Below are 20,172 nucleotides of genomic sequence, written 5' to 3' on the forward strand. Positions count from 1 at the left end.
GCCCCACTAGGGACAAACTGATGACCTTGTATCTACCCCAGCTCTTGAGAAGCAGCGTGGCTCAGTGGAAAGAGCCCGGGCTTTGGAGTCAGAGGTCGTGGGTTCAAATCCCGGCTCCGCCAATTGTCAGCTGTGTGACTTTGGGCAAGTCACTTCTCTGGGCCTCAGTTACCTCATCTGGAAAATGAAGATTGACTGTGAGCCCCCCATGGGACAACCTGATCACCTTGTGACCTCCCCAGTGCTTAGAACAGTGCTTTGCACATAGTAAGCACTTAATAAATGCCATTATTATTATTATTCTTGGCACATAGCGCTTAATACCATTATTATTATTATTATAGAGCATGGGCCTGGACACAATCCATGTCATCATCATCAGCATCAATCGTATTTATTGAGCGCTTACTGTGTGCCGAGCACTGTACTAAGCGCTTGGGAAGTACAAATTGGCAACATATAGAGACAGTCCCTACTCAACAGTGGGCTCACAGTCTAAAAGGGGGAGACAGAGAACAAAACCAAACATACTAACAGAATAAAATAAATAGAATAGATATGTACAAGTAAAATAAATAAATAAGAGTAATAAATCTGTACAAACATATATACATATATACAGGTGCTGTGGGGAAGGGAAGGAGGTAAGGCGGGGGGGATGGAGAGGGGGACGAGGGGGATCTACCCCAGCTCTTGAGAAGCAGCGTGGCTCAGTGGAAAGAGCCCGGGCTTTGGAGTCAGAGGCCATGGGTTCAAATCCTGACTCCACCAATCGTCAGCTGTGTGACTTTGGGCAAGTCACTTCACTTCTCTGGGCCTCAGTTACCTCATCTGGAAAATGAAGATTGAATGTGAGCCCCCCATGGGACAACCTGATCACCTTGTGACCTCCCCAGCGCTTAGAACAGTGCTTTGCACATAGTAAGCACTTAATAAATGCCATTATTATTATTATCATTCTTGCACATAGCACTTAACAAATACCATTATTATTATTATTATTACTATAGAGCATGGGCCTGGACACAATCCATGTCATCATCATCAGCATCAATCGTATTTATTGAGCGCTTACTATGTGCAGAGCACTGTACTAAGCGCTTGGGAAGTACAAATTGGCAACATATAGAGACAGTCCCTACCCAACAGTGGGCTCACAGTCTAAAAGGGGGAGACAGAGAACAAAACCAAACATACTAACAAAATAAGATAAATAGAATAGATATGTACAAGTAAAATAAATAAATAGAGTAATAAATCTGTACAAACATATATCCATATATACAGGTGCTGTGGGGAAGGGAAGGAGGTAAGATGGGGGGGATGGAGAGGGGGACGAGGGGGATCTACCCCAGCTCTTGGGAAGCAGCATGGCTCAGTGGAAAGAGCCCGGGCTTTGGAGCCAGAGGTCGTGGGTTCAAATCCCGGCTCCGCCAATTGTCAGTTGTGTGACTTTGGGCAAGTCACTTCACTTCTCTGGGCCTCAGTTACCTCATCTGGAAAATGAAGATTGACTGTGAGCCCCCCATGGGACAACCTGATCACCTTGTGACCTCCCCAGCGCTTAGAACAGTGCTTTGCACATAGTAAGCACTTAATAAATGCCATCATTATTATTCTTATTATGATTCTTGGCACACAGTAAGCGCTTAACAAATACCATTATTATTATTATTATAGAGCATGGGCCTGGACACCATCCATGTCGCGTCTGGGGCTCACAGACTTAATCCCCCTTTTACAGATGAGGTAACTGTGGCACAGAGAAGTGAAGCGGCTTACCCAAGGTCACTCAGCCGACAAGTGATGGATCCGGGATTAGAATCCAGCTCCTTCTGTCTTCCAGGACCACGTTCCTAGGCTCCGCTGCTGGTATTTACTGATGATGGATGGGAACCAATCCGTTCCTTGATCGGCATTCTCTGAAAGGAGTGGGTGGGAAGGGCAGGGAGAAGAAAGGAAAGGGGTTGGAAGAGATGGAGACACAAAGAGATCGGAGTCCCAACATCTGGCAGACTGGGCCTCCCTCACCACTTTAGTGAGCTCTCTTGAACGGCAGAGGGCCCCGCCCACCTGTCGATTAAAAATTAAATTAAATTAGAAATGAAAATTAATTTCTAGGCTGTGAGCCCACTGTTGGGTCTCTATATGTTGCCAACTTGTACTGCCCAAGCGCTTAGTACGGTACTCTGCACATAGTAAGTGCTCAATCAATCAATCAATCAATCAATCGTATTTATTGAGCGCTTCCTGTGTGCAGAGCACTGTGCTAAGCGCTTGGGAAGGACAAGTTGGCAACGTGTAGAGACAGTCCCTACCCAACAGCGGGCTTACAGTCTAAAAGGGGGAGACAGAGAACAAAACCAAACGTACTAACAGGATAAAATAAATAGGATATGTACAAGTAAAATAAATAAATAAATAGGGTAATAAATATGTAAAAACATATATACGACTGAAAGAATGAAATGGATTCTAGGGAGATGATCTCCTATAAATCCATGAATCAACGCCTTATCGAGGCAGGACAGTTTGCCTACGCTAATAAAACTATGCCATTAAGAGAGATTCTCTCATCGGGCTTACCCATGATGATGATGGCATTTGTTAAGCGCTTATTACGTGCCACGCACTGCTCTAAACATTGGGGTGGATACAAGATAATCAGGTCGCCCCACGTGGGGCTCACAGTCTTCACCCCCATTTGGCAGATGAGGTAACTGAGGCCCAGAGAAGTGAAGTGACTTGCCCAAAGTCACACAGCTAAGTGGCGGAGCCAGGATTTGAACCCATGACCTCTGACTCCAAAGCCCGGGCTCTTTCCACCGAGCCACGCTGCTTCCCGAATGGAAAGGTCTAGGCCGAAGCGTCGGACAGAGTTGACTCACCCGTGCTGGGCAGCAGCAGCATGGGAGAGAGTCAAAGGCGGATGATCCTTTCCCCACAGCACCTATATATATATATATATATATATATGTTTGTACATATGTTTTTACTCTATTTATTTATTTAATTTATTTGTACATATCTATTCTATTTATTTTATTTTGTTAGTATGTTTGGTTTTGTTCTCTGTCTCCCCCTTTTAGACTGTGAGCCCACTGTTGGGTAGGGACTGTCTCTATATGTTGCCAATTTGTACTTCCCAAGAGCTTAGTACAGTGCTCTGCACATAGTAAGCGCTCAATAAATACGATTGATGATGATGATGATGATGATGATCCGCTGATCAAAATGTCGCTCAAACACAAAGGCAGAGACTTGAGTTTCTACTACTCGGAAGAAGCCAACAGTAAACCATTTCTGTATTTTTTTTTTACTAAGAAAACCTTATGGATATTCATACTAGAATGACTGCAGATACGCCGGAAGATAGGACGTCCCGGAGAAAATATGTCCGGAGTTGCTACCGATCGGAAATGACGATCCCAGACTGAGCCCCTTCCTTCTTCTCCCCCTCATCCCCCTCTCCATCCCCCGCATCTTACCTCCTTCCCTTCCCCACCGCACCTGTATATATGTATATATGTTTGTACATATTTATTACTCTATTTTACTTGTACATATCTATTCTATTTTATTTTGTTAGTAGGTTTGGTTTTGTTCTCTGTCTCCCCCTTTTAGACTGTGAGCCCACTGTTGGGTAGGGACTGTCTCTATATGTTGCCAACTTGTACTTCCCAAGCGCTTAGTACAGTGCTCTGCACATAGTAAGCGCTCAATAAATACGATTGAAGACGATGATGATGACGACGGCATTTGATGACGATGATGGATTCGCAGGAACTTCTATGCCAAAGCAATCGCAACACTGTAGATTTTTTTTTTTTAAATGGCAATTGGTGAGCACTTACTATGTGTTAAGCTGTGTTCTAAATGCCCAACAGATACACAGCGCGGCTCAGTGGAAAGAGCCCGGCTTTGGAGTCGGAGGTCATGGGTTCAAATCCTGACTTCACCACTTTTTAAATGGCATTTACTAAGCGCTTACTGTGTGCAAAGCTGTGTGACTTTGGGCAAGTCACTTAACTTCTCTGGGCCTCAGTTACCTCATCTGTAAAATGGGGATTAAGATTGTGAGCCCCCCGTGGGACAACCTGATCACCTCGTAACCTCCCTAGTGCTTAGAACAATCAATCAATCGTTTTTATTGAGCGCTTACTGTGTGCAGAGCACTGTACTAAGCGCTTGGGAAGTACAAGCTGGCAACATATAGACGGTCCCTACCCAACAGTGGGCTCACAGTCTAGAAGAGTGCTTTGCACATAGTAAGCGCCTAATAAATGCCATCATTATTATTATACATGTTAATCACACTGGACACAGTCCCTGTCTCACTTGGGGTTCACAGTCTAAATCAAAGGGAGGAGGGATTTAATCCCCATTTTCCAATTGAGGAAACTGAGGCACAGAGACGTTAAGTGGCTTGCCTTTGGTCACACAGCAGACAAGTGGCAGTGTCGGGATTAGAAGCTTAAACCCTCGGCCTCTCAGGGCCGTGCTCTATCCACTAGACTAGGCGGCTATGCCAAGATTTGCAGATCACCCTTACTCTTCAAAGTAGAAGCAGCAGAAAGTTGGCCGACCGTAGATTTGAATCCTGGCTCCACCACTAGTCCGCCGTGTGACCTTGGGCAAGTAATTTCACTTCTCTGAGCCTCAGTTGCCTCATCTGTAGAACGGGGATTAAGACTGGGAGCCCGGTGTGGGACATGCAGTGTGCCCAAATCGATTAGCTTGTATTTAACCCAGTGGGGCCTAGAGCCAGCACTTGGAGAAGCAGCGTGGCTCAGTGGAAAGAGCGCGGGCTTTGGAGTCAGAGGCCATGGGTTCGAATCCCGGCTCCGCCACTTGTCAGCTGGGTGACTTTGGGCAACTTCTCTGGGCCTCAGTTCCCTCATCTGTAAAATGGGGATTAAGACTGTAAGCCCCATGTGGGACAACCTGATCACCTTGTAAACTCCCCAGCGCTTAGAACAGAGCTTTGCACGTAGTAAGCGCTTAATAAATGCCATCATTATTATTATTAAATACCATAAAAAAGTGCTTCGTGACAGTTTTCTCCTCCTAGTCTCCCAATCCGGCCGCCGCCACCGCCACCACAGGCATCGTCTCTGAGCCTGCCGGGAACACCCGGCCTACGGAATTCCGACATTCCATCCCTGGCTGTTTTTTCCCCAGTTAACAGGTCACTTAGCATACCCGTCCCATGTCAGAGCACCGAGGAGGAGGCAGCTGGGCCCCTTGAACTCAGCAAACTGGGACTGGAGAATCCCTGGGGAATGACCCCCTTGACCTACTTTCGTTGAAGTCAACTTGAACGGGCTGTTCCTGGTTGGAAAATGGGGCCGGATGGGCAGGGCTGGTCAGTGAAACGGTCCAACCACCGTCATCTCCCCTGCCTTGTTCCTACGGGCTGGACACGTGCTCCTCCCAGGAGACTGTTTTCCCGTTGTTGGGTAGGGACCGTCTCTATATGTTGCTGACTTGTACTTCCCAAGCACTTAGAACAGTGCTTTGCACATCTTAAGCACTTAATAAATGCCATTATTATTATTATTATTATTACAGTGCTCAGCACACAGTAAGCGTGTGTGAATGAATGAATGAATGACAAGGACCTTCCCTGCAAGAGTTCCCAATGGGAAGAAGAAGGGGAGGAGGGAGATGGGGTTTTCAGAGCTATTGAGGGATGGGGGGCGGGGGGGGGAGATGTGATACACACCCACCTTTATTACCACCCTTTGGGGGCAGAATTTACTACTGCATTTTTTAAGGCATTTGTTAAGCACTTATTGTGTGTCCAGCAATGTTCTGCAACCTGAAGTAGATACTAGTTTATCAGGTTGGATACGGTCCCCCGTCCCCCCCATAAGACTCATATCTTTATGAAGCAAGGAAAGGCAGAGATTCTTTTCCCCATTATATGGAGAGGAGAACAGGCGTGGAGAGGTTGAGAAGTGACAGACTACGTTGGCGGTGAGGCTGAAACTGGAATTCACGTCTCTAGTCAAAGAGCCCGAGCTTTCATTCATTCATTCAATCGTATTTATTGAGCGCTTACTGTGTGCAGAGCACTGTACTAAGTGCTTGGGAAGTACAAGTTGGCTACATATAGAGACGGTCCCTACCCAACAGCGGGTTCACAGGGTAGAAGGGGGAGACAGACAACAAAACAAAACATTAAAATAAAATAGAATAAATATGTACAAGTAAAATAGGGTAATAAATATGTACAAATATATATACATATATATATATATATAGGTGCTGTGGGGAGGGGAAGGAGGTAAGGTGGGGGGGATGGGGGGGGGGCTCAGTCTGGGAAGGCCTCCAGGAGGAGGTGAGCTCTCAGTAGGGCTTTGAAGGGAGGAAGAGAGCGAGCTTGGCAGATGGGCAGAGGGAGGGCATCCCAGGCCCGGGGGAAGATGTGGGCTGGGAGTCGATGGCGGGACAGGCGAGAGCGAGGTACGGTGAGGAGGTTAGCGGGGGAGGAGCGGAAGGGGCGGGCTGGGCTGGAGAAGGAGAGAAGGGAGGTGAGGTAGGAGGGGGCAAGGTGATGGACAGCCTTGAAGCCTAGGGTGAGGAGTTGCTGCCTGATGCATAGGTTGACTGGTAGCCACTGGAGATTTTTGAGGAGGGGAGTAACATGCCCAGAGCGTTTCTGCATAAAGATGATCCGGGCAGCGGTGTGAAATATAGACTGAAGTGGGGAGAGACAGGAGGATGGGAGATCGGAGAGGAGGCTGATGCAGTAATCCAGTTGGGATAGGATGAGAGATTGAACGAACAGGGTAGCAGTTTGGATGGAGAGGAAAGGGCGGATCTTGGCAATGTAACGGCAGGTTTGGATGATAGATTGGATGTGAGGGGTGAATGAGAGAGCGGAATCGAGGATGACACCAAGGTTGCGGGCTTGTGAGACGGGAAGGATGATAGTGCCATCAACAGGGATGGGAAAGTCAGGGAGAGGGCAGGGTTTGCAGCATGGCTCAGTGGAAAGAGCACGAACTTTGGAGTCAGAGGTCATGGGTTCTAATCCCGGCTCTGCCAATTGTCAGCTGTGTGACCTTGGGCAAGTCACTTCACTTCTCTGGGCCTCAGTTACCTCATCTGTAAAATGGGGATTAAGACTGTGAGCCCCCTGTGGTACAACCTGATCACTTTGTAACCTCCCCAGCGCTTAGAACAGTGCTTTGCACATAGTCAGGGCTTAATAAATGCCATTATTATTATTATTATTATTATAAGGAGTTCAGTCTTGGACTCCTTGGGAGTCAGAGGTCATGTGTTCTAATCCCCGCTCCACCACTGACCAGCTGTGTGACTTTGGGCAAGTCACTTGACTTCTCTGTGCCTCAGTGGGTATTAAGACTGTGAGCCCCACGTGGGACAACCTGATTACCTTGTATCTACCCCAGCGCTTAGAACAGTGCTCGGCCTGTAGTAAGCACTTAACAAATGCCATTATTATTATTATTAAATGTTGTATCCCAGCACAGGTGACTATTCTGGTTTCCTTTGGAGACAAAGAAAGGTGGGAAAAGGGAGAGTCTCGAAACCACAAGCGAGGCGCTGGCTGGTCAGCCAGTTCAGGGGTATGTCCACTTCACACAGGACAAATTGGGAGCCTCAGATGGGGTGGGGGTGGTTGTTGCTTCTTCAGTCCTTTGGCATGCCTATTTAGCTCTGGTGCCACACTTTAAACACTCCTTCAAAATCCAGGGCCCTGTTTTGATCATACCCTGTCTGCAGAGGGCTTATAATGATTATGGTATTTGTTAAGCACTTACTTTGTGCCAGGCACTGTTCCTATGCCATCACCACCCAGCCAAAGGGGCCTATTTTTCATTTTGAGTAGGGAGGTAAAAAGAGAAAGGGATTTTAGGGGCGGAGAGAGTCAGAGGGGGCTTGACCACAGAAACAGGGGGACAGCCTTAAGGGCTATGTGCAAAGCACTGTTCTAAGCGCTGGGGAGGTTACAAGGTGATGAGGTTGTCCCACGGTGGGGCTCACAGTCTTAAGCCCCATTTTCCAGATGAGGGAACTGAGGCCCAGAGAAGTGACTTGCCCAGAGTCACACAGCTGACAAGTGGCGGAGCTGGGATTTGAACCCATGACCTCTGACTCCAAAGCCCGGGCTCTTTCCACTGAGCCACGCTGCTTCTTTGAGCCACGCTGCAATCCAACCCTTAGACTTTGCTCCTTATCAACCTACGCTGGACCGCAATCTCATCTTTTTTGCCCCCACCCCTGGCCCACATCCTCCTTCTGGCCTGCAATTCCCTCCCCCTTCATATTCATCATCTCTCCCTATCTTCAAAGGCTTACCCCCCACACCCCCAAAAAAAGTGACATCTCCTTCATCAATAATAATAATAATAATAATAATAATAATAATGGCATTTATTTAAGCGCTTACTAGGTGCAAAGCACTGTTCAAAGCGCTGGGGAGGTTACAAGGTGATCAGGTTGTCCCACGGGGCGCTCACAGTCTTAATCCCCATTTTACAGATGAGTTCACTGAGGTCCAGAGAAGTTAAGTGACTTGCCCAAAGTCACACAGCTGACAATTGGCAGAGCCGGGATTTGAACCCACAACCTCTGACTCCAAAGCCCGGGCTCTTTCCCACTGAGCCACGCTGCTTCAAGACCCCTTCCCTAGCTAAGCCCTCCCTTCTGGGTCTTTTTCCCTTATGCACTCATTTTCATCCCACTCCCTGAACATTTATTCATTCATTCAATCATTTATTGAGCGCTTACTGTGTGCAGAGCACTATACTAAGTGTTTGGGAAGTACAAGAAGTGCTTGGGAAGTGCAAGTACATATTTATGTACATATCCATCTGCAATTTAAATGTCTGTCCCCGCTTAGTGTACTCTGTGTCTTGTAGTTTCTAGGCTCATTATGGGCCAGGATCATCTATTCCTTCTCTATTGTATAATCCCCAGCCCTTAGTACAATCACTACACACAGTAAATGATCAATACCACTGCTTGATTTTTTTTAAATATTTGTTAGGTGCTTACTATGTGCCAGGCACTGTATTAAGCACTAGGGTAGATATAAACTATCAGGTTTATAGCCCCCTCCTTCCTCTCCCCTTCTTCCCCCTCCACCTTACCTCCTTCCCCTCCCCACAGCACCTGTATATATGTATGTACATATTTATTACTCTACTTTACTTGTACATATTTATTCTATTAATTTTATTTGGTTTATATGTTTTGTTTTGTTGTCTGTCTCCCCCTTCTAGACTGTGAGCCCACTGTTGGGTAAGGACCGTCTCTATATGTTGCAAACTTGTACTTCCCAAGCGCTTAGTACAGTGCTCCGCACACAGTAAGCGCTCAATAAATACGATTGAATGAATGAATGAAAGGTTGGATTGATCTAGCACTTAACTATCATCCAGCGCTTAGAACAGTGCTTTGCACATAGTAAGCGCTTAATAAATGCCATTATTATTATATGTATTACTACATGTATTGCTCAAACCAAGGTTGCCCCACAAGGGACACCTTGCATCTACCCCAGTGCTTGGCACATAGTAAGCACTTAACAACTGTCATTATTATATGTATTATATGTATTCCCCCTTTTAGACTGTGAGCCCACTGCTGGGTAGGGACTGTCTCTATATGTTGCCAACTTGTACTTCCCAAGCACTTAGTACAGTGCTCTCCACACAGTAAGCGCTCAATAAATACGATTGATTGATTGATTATTACTACATTTATTGCTCAGATCAAGGAAATCCCTTTTATGAGGGGGAAAGCAACCCTTTGTCTAAAAAAGATGAAAATAACTTTGATGAATTCCTACCTGGCCCATTAAAGGCCCTCAGTTCAAAGCCCCTTGATTTTTTTTTTAAAGGATATTTGTTAGGTGCTTACTACGTGCCAGACACTGTACTAAGCACTAGGCTATCAGGTCGGATTGATCTGGCACTTAACTATTACTACATGTATTGCTCAGACCAAGGATATCTTTTTATTGCTTGCTACATAGTAAGCGCTTAAATACCATCATTGTTATTATTATTATAAGGGGAAATGCAACCCTTTGTCTAAAAAAGATGAAATGACCTTGGATGAATTCCTACCTGGCCCATTAAAGGCCCTCAGTTCAAAGCCCCTTGATTTTTTTTTTAATGATATTTGTTAGGTGCTTACTATGTGCCAGACACTGTACTAAGCACTAGGCTATCAGGTTGGATTGATCTGGCGCTTAACTATTACTACATGTATTGCTCAGACCAAGGATATCTTTTTATTGCTTGCTACATAGTTAAGTGCTTAAATACCATCATTGTTATTATTATTATAAGGGGAAATGCAACCCTTTGTCTAAAAAAGATGAAATGAACTTGGATGAATTCCTACCTGGCCCATTAAAGGCCCTCAGTTCAAAGCCCCTTGATTTTTTTTTTAAATGATATTTGCTAGGCACTTACTATGTGCCAGACACTGTACTAAGCACTAGGCTATCGGGTTGGATTGATCTGGCACTTAACTATTACTACGTGTATTGCTCAGACCAAGGATATCTTTTTATTGCTTGCTACATAGTAAGCGCTTAAATACCATCATTGTTATTATTATTATAAGGGGAAATGCAACCCTTTGTCTAAAAAAGATGAAATGAACTTGGATGAATTCCAACCTGGCCCCTTAATGGCCCTCAGTTCAAAGCCCCGACAAAGCCTCTGGGACTCTCAGGAGGCTAGCCTCAAGTCCTTGGAGCCAAAATGGAAAGGGCCTGGGCGGAGAGTATTTAATCAAGAAGCTGATGACTCAATCCTCTCTAGGGAATATTGCAATAATAATAATTATGGTACTTGTTAAGCGCTTACTATGTGCCAAGCACTGTTCCATGCAGTGGGGTAGATAGAAGCTAATCAGGATAGACTGTGAGCCCACTGTTGGGTAGGGACCGTCGCTATACGTTGCCAACTTGTACTTCCCAAGCGCTTAGTACAGTGCTCTGCACACAGTAAGCGCTCAATAAATACGATTGATTGAATGAATGAAAGGACAGAGTCCCTGCTCTGCACACAGTAAGCGCTCAATAAATAAGATTGAATGAATGAATGAAAGGACAGTCAGAGTCCCTGTCCCACATGGGGCTCAGTTTTAATCCCCATTTTACAGAAGTGGCAACTGAGGCCCGGAGAAGCAACTTGCCCCAGGTCATACAGCAGACAAGTGGTGGAGGAAATAAATGTAAAATAAAATAATCATCCCACCCCTAAGGACCATCTGCACTGATTGGACACAAGAGTGAATGGGTAGACCAGGACACCAAGTTCTGCGGAAGACACGGGTGATTGTAAAATTGGATTGTAAACTTTTATGGGCAGAAATCTCTTCCCGTTTTGTACACTTCCTAGTGCTTAGCACAATAGGTGATTGGTGAATACTACTGTAGAAGCTGATAGGGGAAGGGGCTCATTTTCTGCAGCTCACCGGGAGGCAAATAAACCGTAGCAAAGCAGCTGTCTGCTGAATTTCAGGAGTGGAGACTGCCTTGGGCTCAAAGAAACCTGTTGTAAAGGCTTGCTGCTGCTTGATAATAATAATAATAATAATAATGGCATTTATTAAGCGCTTACTATGTGCAAAGCACTGTTCTAAGCACTGGGGGGTATACAAGGTGATCAGGTTGTCCCACATGGGGCTCACAGTCTTAATCCCCATTTTCCAGATGAGGGAACTGAGGCACAGAGAAGTGAAGTGACTTGCCCAAAGTCACACAGCTGACAATTGACGGAGCCTGGATTTGAACCCACGACCTCTGACTCCAAAGCCCGGGCTCTTTCCACTGAGCCACGCTACTTCTCGCTTGATGTCTGTGGGCACTTAAGCCGAAGTTTCCCCTGTGTAGATGTGAGGATAAGTTATCGTTTTCTTCTGAAAAATCATCTCCAGACCCCATTCCCAGCAGACATCCTGTGCTTCCACAGAGGCAGGCATAATTGCTGTCTCCTTTGCTCAATTTCATTTTTTTTATGGGGCACAGAATATCAGCAGCACATTTTTTGAGTGCCTGATGGCAAGCGGCTGCAATTAGAGGATCGACTCAAAAACGAGAACCTATTTTCAAAGGTTCAAAGTGACAAAGATCTATTTAGTAAAGTGCTACTAAATACATTGGTTCCTGCCCTCCAATCTTATTTCTCTCTCCCCCACTTCACCCACTCTCTAATGATTTACAAAAATACTATTTGAATCGTGCCTGACGGCAAGCAGCTGCGATTAGAGGATTGACTCATTTCTACGAGAACTTATTTTCAAGGCGTATAAAGTGACAAAGATCTATTTAGTAAAGTGCTACTAAATACATTGGTTCCTGCCCTCCGATCTTATTTTTCTCTCTCTCCCACTTCACCCACTCTCTAATGATTTACAATAATACTGTTTGAATCGTGCTGAAGTTACAGTAATCGAGGGCCAGCGCTTTATTTCAAACCAAATTCAGGTCAGAAAGCCCTCCCTTCCCCTTTAAATGCACCGGCAGTGCGACCCAAACAGAAGAAGAAAGGCAGTACGAGAAGCAGCGTGGCTTAGTGGCAAGAACCCGGGCTTGGGAGTCAGAAGACTTGGGTTCGAATCCCAGCTCTGCCACATGTCTGCTGTGTGACCTTGGGCAAGTCACTTAACTTCTCTGAGCCTCAGTTACCTCATCTGGAAAATGGGGTGATGACTGTGAGCCCCACACTTTGCACATAGTAAGTGCTTAACAAATGCCATTATTATTATTATTATGTCTTAGAACAGTGATTGACATGTAATAAGCACTTAACAAATACCACAATTATTATTATAAAAAGTATAGTATGGAAATAAGAAAATTCAAGTGGGAGGGAAGGTTGAACAAAAAAGCTACCGAGTGGGATTTTAAAGGGAAAAAGACACAAAAAGAAAATTCAGATTCTATATTTGACCAAAATGAATCCTACCGTGACGCACATAGAAGAGTACATCTAAGTGCAAATTAGTTCCTGCCCTGGGGCTCCGAGCACTTTCTCAGTTCAGTTTATTCCAGTTCGGGAGAAAAGTCCATGATGGAAGAATTACCTAGGTCATTACAGAATCGGCTCCTCGGGTGGAAAATAGCTCTTATTTTAGCTTTAGCATGACCTAGGCACATTAGTGAAGGGAGATGAGTGGACTTTGCCTGCTGTATGTTTCACGCTGCTTTCTCTGGGGCAAAGTCAGAAGCGGATTCTGAAGTCTTAACTGGGGATCTACCTGTTAAAACCTCTGGCTTTCTCTGTTTCTTCTCCGGGAAAAAAAAAAAAATATATATAACTACCCAGGTAACAGATTCTCATACTTAGGGGGCAAGAAGTGACACCTCTGCTCTCATTCCACGGGACGATAAGCCCATCTCCCTGGCGTGTCATCTTGAAAATACAGTCCCTCAAGATTCAATTTTGGGTCCCCTTCTTTTCTCCATCTACTCCCACAACTTCAGCTCCCATCTCTACGTGGATGATTCCCAAATCAATCAACCAAATTGAACACTTACTGTGTGCCAAGCACTGTACTAAACTCTTAGAGGAGAGGACAATATAAAGAGTTGGTAGACATGTGGCTCAGTGGAAAGAGCCCGGGCTTTGGAGTCAGAGGTCAAGGGTTCGAATCCCAGCTCCGCCAATTGTCAGCTGAGTGACTTTGGGCAAGTCATTTCACTTTTCTGGGCCTCAGTTACCTCACCTGTAAAATGGGGACTAAGACTGTGAGCCCCCCGGGGGACAACCTGATCATCATCATCATCAATTGTATTTATTGAGCGCTTACTATGTGCAGAGCACTGTACTAAGCGCTTGGGAAGTACAAATTGGCAACATATAGAGACAGTCCCTACCCAACAGTGGGCTCACAGTCTAAAAGGGGATCACCTTGTAATAATAATAATAATGAAAATGATGGCATTTATTAAGTGCTTACTATGTGCAAAGCACTGTTCTCTAAGCGCTAGGGAGGTTACAAGGTGATCAGGTTGTCCCACAGGGGGCTCACAGTCTTAATCCCCATTTTACAGATGAGGTAACTGAGGCACAGAGAAGTTAAATGACTTGCCCAAAGTCACACAGCTGGCAACTGGTGGAGCCGGGATTTGAACCCCTGACCTCTGACTCCAAAGCCCGTGCTCTTTTCACTGAGCCACGCTGCTTCTTAGAACAGTGCTTTGCACATAGTAAGCGCTTAATAAATGCCATCATTATTATTATTATTATGTTCTCTGTCCATAAGAAGTTTACAATCTAGAGGGGGAGACAGACATTAATGTTACAGATATATACATAAGTGCTGTGGAGCTGAGGGTAGGGGTGAACAAAGGGAATAAATTCAAGTGCAAGGGAGATGCAGAAGGGAGTGGGACAGGAGGAAAGGAGAGTTTAGTTGGGAAGAGCCTCTTAGAGGAGACAGAGTTTTAATAAGGCTTTGAAGGTGGGGTATATGTTGCAAACTTCTACTTCCCAAGCGCTTAGTACAGTGCTCTGCATACAATAAGCGCTCAATAAATACGATTGAATGAATGAGTGTAAACATCTGTCAGATATAATAATAATAATAATAATAATAATAATAGCATTTATTAAGCACTATGTGCAAAGCACTGTCCTAAGCACTGGAGAGGTTATAAGGTGATCAGGTTGTCCCACAGGGGGCTCACAGTCTTCACCCCCATTTTACAGATGAGGTAACTGAGGCCTAGAGAAGTGAAGTGACTTGCCCAAAGCCACACAGCTAAGTGGCGGAGTCGGGATTTGAACCCATGACCTCTGACTCCAAAGCCCAGGCTCTTTCCACTGAGCCACGCTGCTTCTCCAGCGTGAAGAAGGAGATATGAAGAGGGAGAGTGTTCCAGGCCAGAGGCAGGACACGGGCGAGGCGTTGGCAGTGAAATAGGTACGTTATCTACGAATAGGATTGAGGTACAGAATGCAGGGTGGCATTAGAAGCGCTCAATAAATACGATTGAATGAATGAATTAGAAGAGTGGAGTGTGCGGCCTGGGTTGTAGGAGGAAACAGAGAAGTAAGGTAGGAGGCGGCAAGGTGATGGAGTGCTTTGAAGCCTACGGTAAAGAAGTTCATTTTATGTGGAGGTGGATGGGCAACCACTGGAGGTTTTTTGAGAACTTTTTTTCCAGAAAAATGACCCAGGCAGCGGGGTGAAGTATAGAATGGAGTGGGGAGGGAGACCAGGAGGCAGGGAGTTCAGGATGGAGGCCGATTGATGCAGTAGTCAAGTTATTATAGGAAAACTGCTTGGATCGGCAAGGCAGCAGCTGGGATGAAGAGGAAAAGGAGGATTTTAACAATGTTGTGAAGGTTGAACCAATAGGATGTGATGACAGATTGAATACGTGGGTCGAATGAGAGAGGAGTTGAAGATAATGCTATGGTTACGGGCTTGGGAGACAGGATGGTGGCGCTTCTACAGAGATGGGAAAGTCAGGGGGAGGATGGCGTTTGGGTGGGAAAATGAGTTCTGTTTTGGACATGTTTAGTTGGAGGTGTCGGTGGGACCTCCAAGTAAGAGCTGTCCTGAAGGCAGCGGGAAACCCTAGACTACAGAGGAGGAGAAAGATCAGGGCTGGAGATGGAGATTTGAGAAGATGAAGCCATGGGAGCAAATGAGTTCTCCGAGGGAACGGGTGCAGATGGACAAGGGGATCCAGAACTGAGCCTTGACCTAACCTACCTCTTCCCTCTGCAGTCTTATATTCCCTCCTACCTTCAGGACATCTCTACTCGGATGTCCCGCTGACCCCTCAAACAATGTGCCCAAAACAGAACTCCTCGTGTTCCTTTCACTGTAGAGGACACCACTATCCTCCTTCTCTTCCATCCCCCTAATCTAGGCATTAACCCCAACTTCTCTCTCTACAGCTCATACACTCAATGTCACAAAATTGATTCAACTTTCACATTGTTAATACCTGCCCTGTCCTCTCCATCTAAATTGCTACTATGCTGATCCAAGCACTTATATCCCACCTTAGTCTCCTCCAAGAGGTCTGACTTGCTCCCTTTATTCATCATCCCCTGCCCCATGGGCAGAGAATGTGTCTCATAGTGTACTCTTCCAAGAGCTTAGTATAGTACTCTGTGCACAATAAGCACTCAAATACAATTGACCAACTGATTACTGCATCAGCCTCCTTGGTAGCCTCCCTGCCTCCTGTCTTGTTCCACTCCGGTGATCATTTTTCTTTTAAAAAGATAAAAAGGGTGGGGGAAGGGGAAGCTCATGTTTCCCCACTCTTGAAGAACTTCCAATAGTTGCCCAACCACCTCTACAAACAAAAACTCCCTATCGTCAGCTTTAAAGCCCTCCATTAGCTCACCCCCTTCTATCTTACAACCCAGTCTGCATGCCTTTCTCCTCCATGCCAGCTCTGTTGAATGCTCAACAGTAGGACTCAGTAACTAATTCCTTGAAATCAGATGAGCAGGAGCAAAATGGAGTCTAGTTTAGTGAACTACAGGAATAAGAATACCACAACTCTGTTAGCAAGAGAGGTAAGGGATAAAAGGCCTCCTGTAATGGTTGACACACCAAATCTTTTAAATCCACTTAAGTAACCCAAGTATCACTAGCTCATTTAGGCACCACAGATTCACAGTAAGTGGTTTCTCCCTCCCCAGCCCCCTCTCCATTCACATCTGTTCCCATATAATCTGCCATACCAAGAAGTTCAATTACCAATTTCTGCCCACTTCATTAAGTTTTGGGTGCTGCAGCATTCCCCAAGAACGAAGAGATTTTGCCACGGACTGACCGGTTGTGTTGGGATACTCACAAAAATACATTCAACTCTTATGGGGTTTGGGTGTTTTTAAAGAATGAAGCCCCCTTAATTAAAACTACGGATTATGGCACAACTTAAAACATGATTTTTTTAAAAATCACTAGGAGCGACCGAAAAACATCCATCGTTTTAATATGCAGAATTACATAATTATCCTCAAACAGGGTGTCAGCAAAATAATTTTATTTCCTAGCCCACAGTAAACATATACATCCATTACGTACCCATTTTAGCACATTTATACATAAACTTACTTTCAAATTATAACAACTATTAGGATATTTGAGGATGCATGATGCTAATCTGATGTACGAAAAACGCTTCTATACCGGCATCAAATTCTGAGCAATTGGTCAACATGGAATCTGCTTTAATTGTTACCGCTTCAAAGCTTTAAATTCATAAAGCTACTATGTTTATAGCTAGTGTTCCTGATGAAAGCCACACAGCAATTTCAACTTGTACTCTGGAGCAGTCTTTTAGTTTTTCTGGTAATAGAACCACTTCTCCACTATATTGAGGGGGAAAAAAAAAAGAGAGGGAGAGAGAGAGAAAGGGTAGTTAGAACCTTTTCTAAGAAAGTTCTAGTAAACTTTCCCAGAGTTGACCTTAACTAGTGTTCATGGCTTAAAAAGTTTCTTCGTGGACAAACAGATATGAATAAGAAATGTGAAAAACTCTCTTTTCCTTAGGCTAATGAAGTTTCTAACACTATGATGCATCACCTCCTTGACACTGGTCAGTCTGGCAAAGGGAAATTTCACAGGCCTGCAATGTTTTGAAAGACTCAATGCTGTTTTAGTTAATCCACATCTTAATCAAATGAATCGATTTCAATGTTTAAATATTGGAGGGCACCTCTCTGGCGACTAGTTTCCCATACCGCGTATGATACCATTCCTAGAAGCCTAATATTAGCAAGCAGCCTTGCTACTAGTCATTTGCTAAAGGACACCATTTAATGTCAGGGCAGTGAAAGAACTGTTAATTTCCAGCATGGATACCGCTTGTGGGGAGAGCAGGCTGGTTAAAAAAATCAAATTAAAGGTGAGACTTCTGAAGCACCAATTGTAACAACAGTCTTTCAAACAAGTGCAGATAATTACAGAACAGCTCTGCCATAAATCATGAACCAGGTTGCAGGATTACTCAGTTGTCTGAAAATGTGCAACTGGATATTCCTGGACAGATTAAGGATGGAAACCCTGGCATTTCTGGTCCATGATAACATGTACTGAATGGCTTCTCTTCTGCACACTGAATTTCCTACAACAGTAGGAAAGTAAGCCTTCAGATTTGAGACTAAGAAGGGAGTCTTACCATCTGTTGTTGGTACGCAGGCAGATTCACAAGGTGGTGGTAACTGCAACAAAAGTTACATTAAAGGTGTTAGTTCAAATTTAGCTGCTTGGAAATCAAGGACTGTACTGACAACTAGAAGGATCCCTGCACTTTATGTTTTCCCAAGCACTTAGTATAGTGCTCTGCACGTAATAAGCACCTAATACATATCACTGATTGCTAGAGACACTTGACAGGACAGGGGCATGCTGAATACTTTTCACTAAGCTACTTCTTTTAACTCTGCCTTTCCTTTTCAAAGCATTCATCCTCGTTTCAACCCTGACTCTCTGGGTCCAGGTAAATATTGGAACTCCAGAATAGAACGAGACCCATGTAGGTGAAAGACGAGAAACCTGATCAACTATGGTCTTTTCCCTCATCTGCACTGTCCCTTCTTGATGCTCTTGGGGCCCCTATTTAGCCAGAAGAGTCAAACCTCAACTATTTCACCCTCTTCATAAAATCCTAGAGCTGAAAAGAATCAAGAGGTCGCTTGACCTAGAAAAGTGGCGGCCAATTTTAAAACAGAATTGACCTTCCCTTGACAATTGGTTCAACAAGCTGTTTAAAAACTTGGATTGCAAGAGTTGGTCTTTAGGCTGAAGCTACAATTCTCCCTACAACAAAGTTAAGGCCTTTTTTTTCTTCCTGCTCTGTCCTTTGTAAGGTGGAAGACTGGCCCACCAGTGCTAAGCGCTTAGTACAGTGCTCTGCACACAGTAAGCGCTCAATACAATTGATGATGATGATCACCTAACAGCGCTTCATATCCTTGAAGACGACTTTTCCCCACATGTCATTTCCAGTGGTCTGTGTGCCAACTCCGGAGAAGCATGTTTGCTACTCCTCAGATGCAGTCCTTCCTTCCAGATCTATCACCTAGTCAATGATATTTATTAAGCACTTACTACGTGCAGAGCACTGTAGTAAGTGCTTGGGAGAGTAGAAAACTCATTCATTCATTTCCATCGCACTCACTGAGTGCAAACCACTGTTCTTAGCACTTGGGAGAGTACAATAAACAGGCATTCCCTGCCCAAAACGAGGTTACACACTAGTGGGAGAGACAGACAATAATATAAATAAAATGACAAACGTTTTGAGGCAAGCATCAAGTGCTTAAAGGGAAAAGATCCAAGTCACGTCAATCAATGGTTTTATTAAAGCGCTTACTATGTGCCAATCACTGTACTAAGTGCTGGGGCACATACGAACAAATCAGGTTCCACAGTTTAAGCAGGAGGGAGAACAGATATCGAACTCCCATTCTGCAGATGACAGAAAGGACACAAAAGTGAACGAGTAACCCAAGGTCATATAGCAGGTAAGTGGTGGAGCTGGGATTAGAACCCACTTCCTGGGACTCCGAGGCCCACGCTCTTTCCACTAGGCCACACTGTTGAGAATTCACTGGGGGCCAAGCACTGATTAAGCGCAGGCATAGATACCAGATAATCAGGATGGTTTTTCCAGATCCATGTCACCTTCCCTGAAATGTAGCTGGAACATTTTTAGGGCATTCGGGAAAGTTCACCTCAAAATGTGCATCTGTTTGGATCCAGGGCACCATGGTCTTGGAAGAAACGGTCAAGTGCATGCCCTCAGCGTTGAAAAAGATGAGCATCACAGTATGGGCTTTCCTCATCACGGAGTTCACAACAAAACAATCCCTCTCAGCATAGGGGACCTAGGTGTATACGTATCTGCCTGCCTTTCACAGGTATCACTAATCGTTTAGATATCATGCTCCTTTCAGCACAAATGTAGCCAATGATGACAGCAGTGAGGGGCAAAGACAGTAATCTATTGAGTCCTGTTCCCTCCAGTGCTCTTTGAATAATCCGCTCCTACATCATGTCCGAGGTTGTGTTTTAAATGGTTTATTCTGCTGTCCAAGCTTGCACTTGTTTACCTCCTAGGACTTTATGAAACCAAAAAATCCCCTGCTTGCTTTATCCTTCCTCCTATAATTATGCCAATCGACTGTCTCCCAATTT

General features: G+C 44.8%; 1 protein-coding gene across 1 annotated transcript in view; it reads right to left on the reverse strand.

Moving 5' to 3' along the window:
* Positions 1–16,946: 16,946 nt before the first annotated feature.
* Positions 16,947–20,172, reverse strand: part of PPA1 (inorganic pyrophosphatase 1) — a 42,442-nt gene continuing 39,216 nt past the window's right edge. The window contains exons 10-11 of the mRNA XM_038744069.1: positions 18,152–18,194; positions 16,947–17,342 (exon numbers count right to left, since the gene is read on the reverse strand). Of these exons, the coding sequence (XP_038599997.1) occupies positions 17,311–17,342; positions 18,152–18,194 (75 nt within the window). The 3' untranslated portion in view covers positions 16,947–17,310. The remainder of the gene's footprint in view (positions 17,343–18,151; positions 18,195–20,172) is intronic.

Source organism: Tachyglossus aculeatus, chromosome 3, assembly GCF_015852505.1.
Source record: "Tachyglossus aculeatus isolate mTacAcu1 chromosome 3, mTacAcu1.pri, whole genome shotgun sequence".
Lineage (NCBI taxonomy): Eukaryota > Metazoa > Chordata > Mammalia > Monotremata > Tachyglossidae > Tachyglossus > Tachyglossus aculeatus.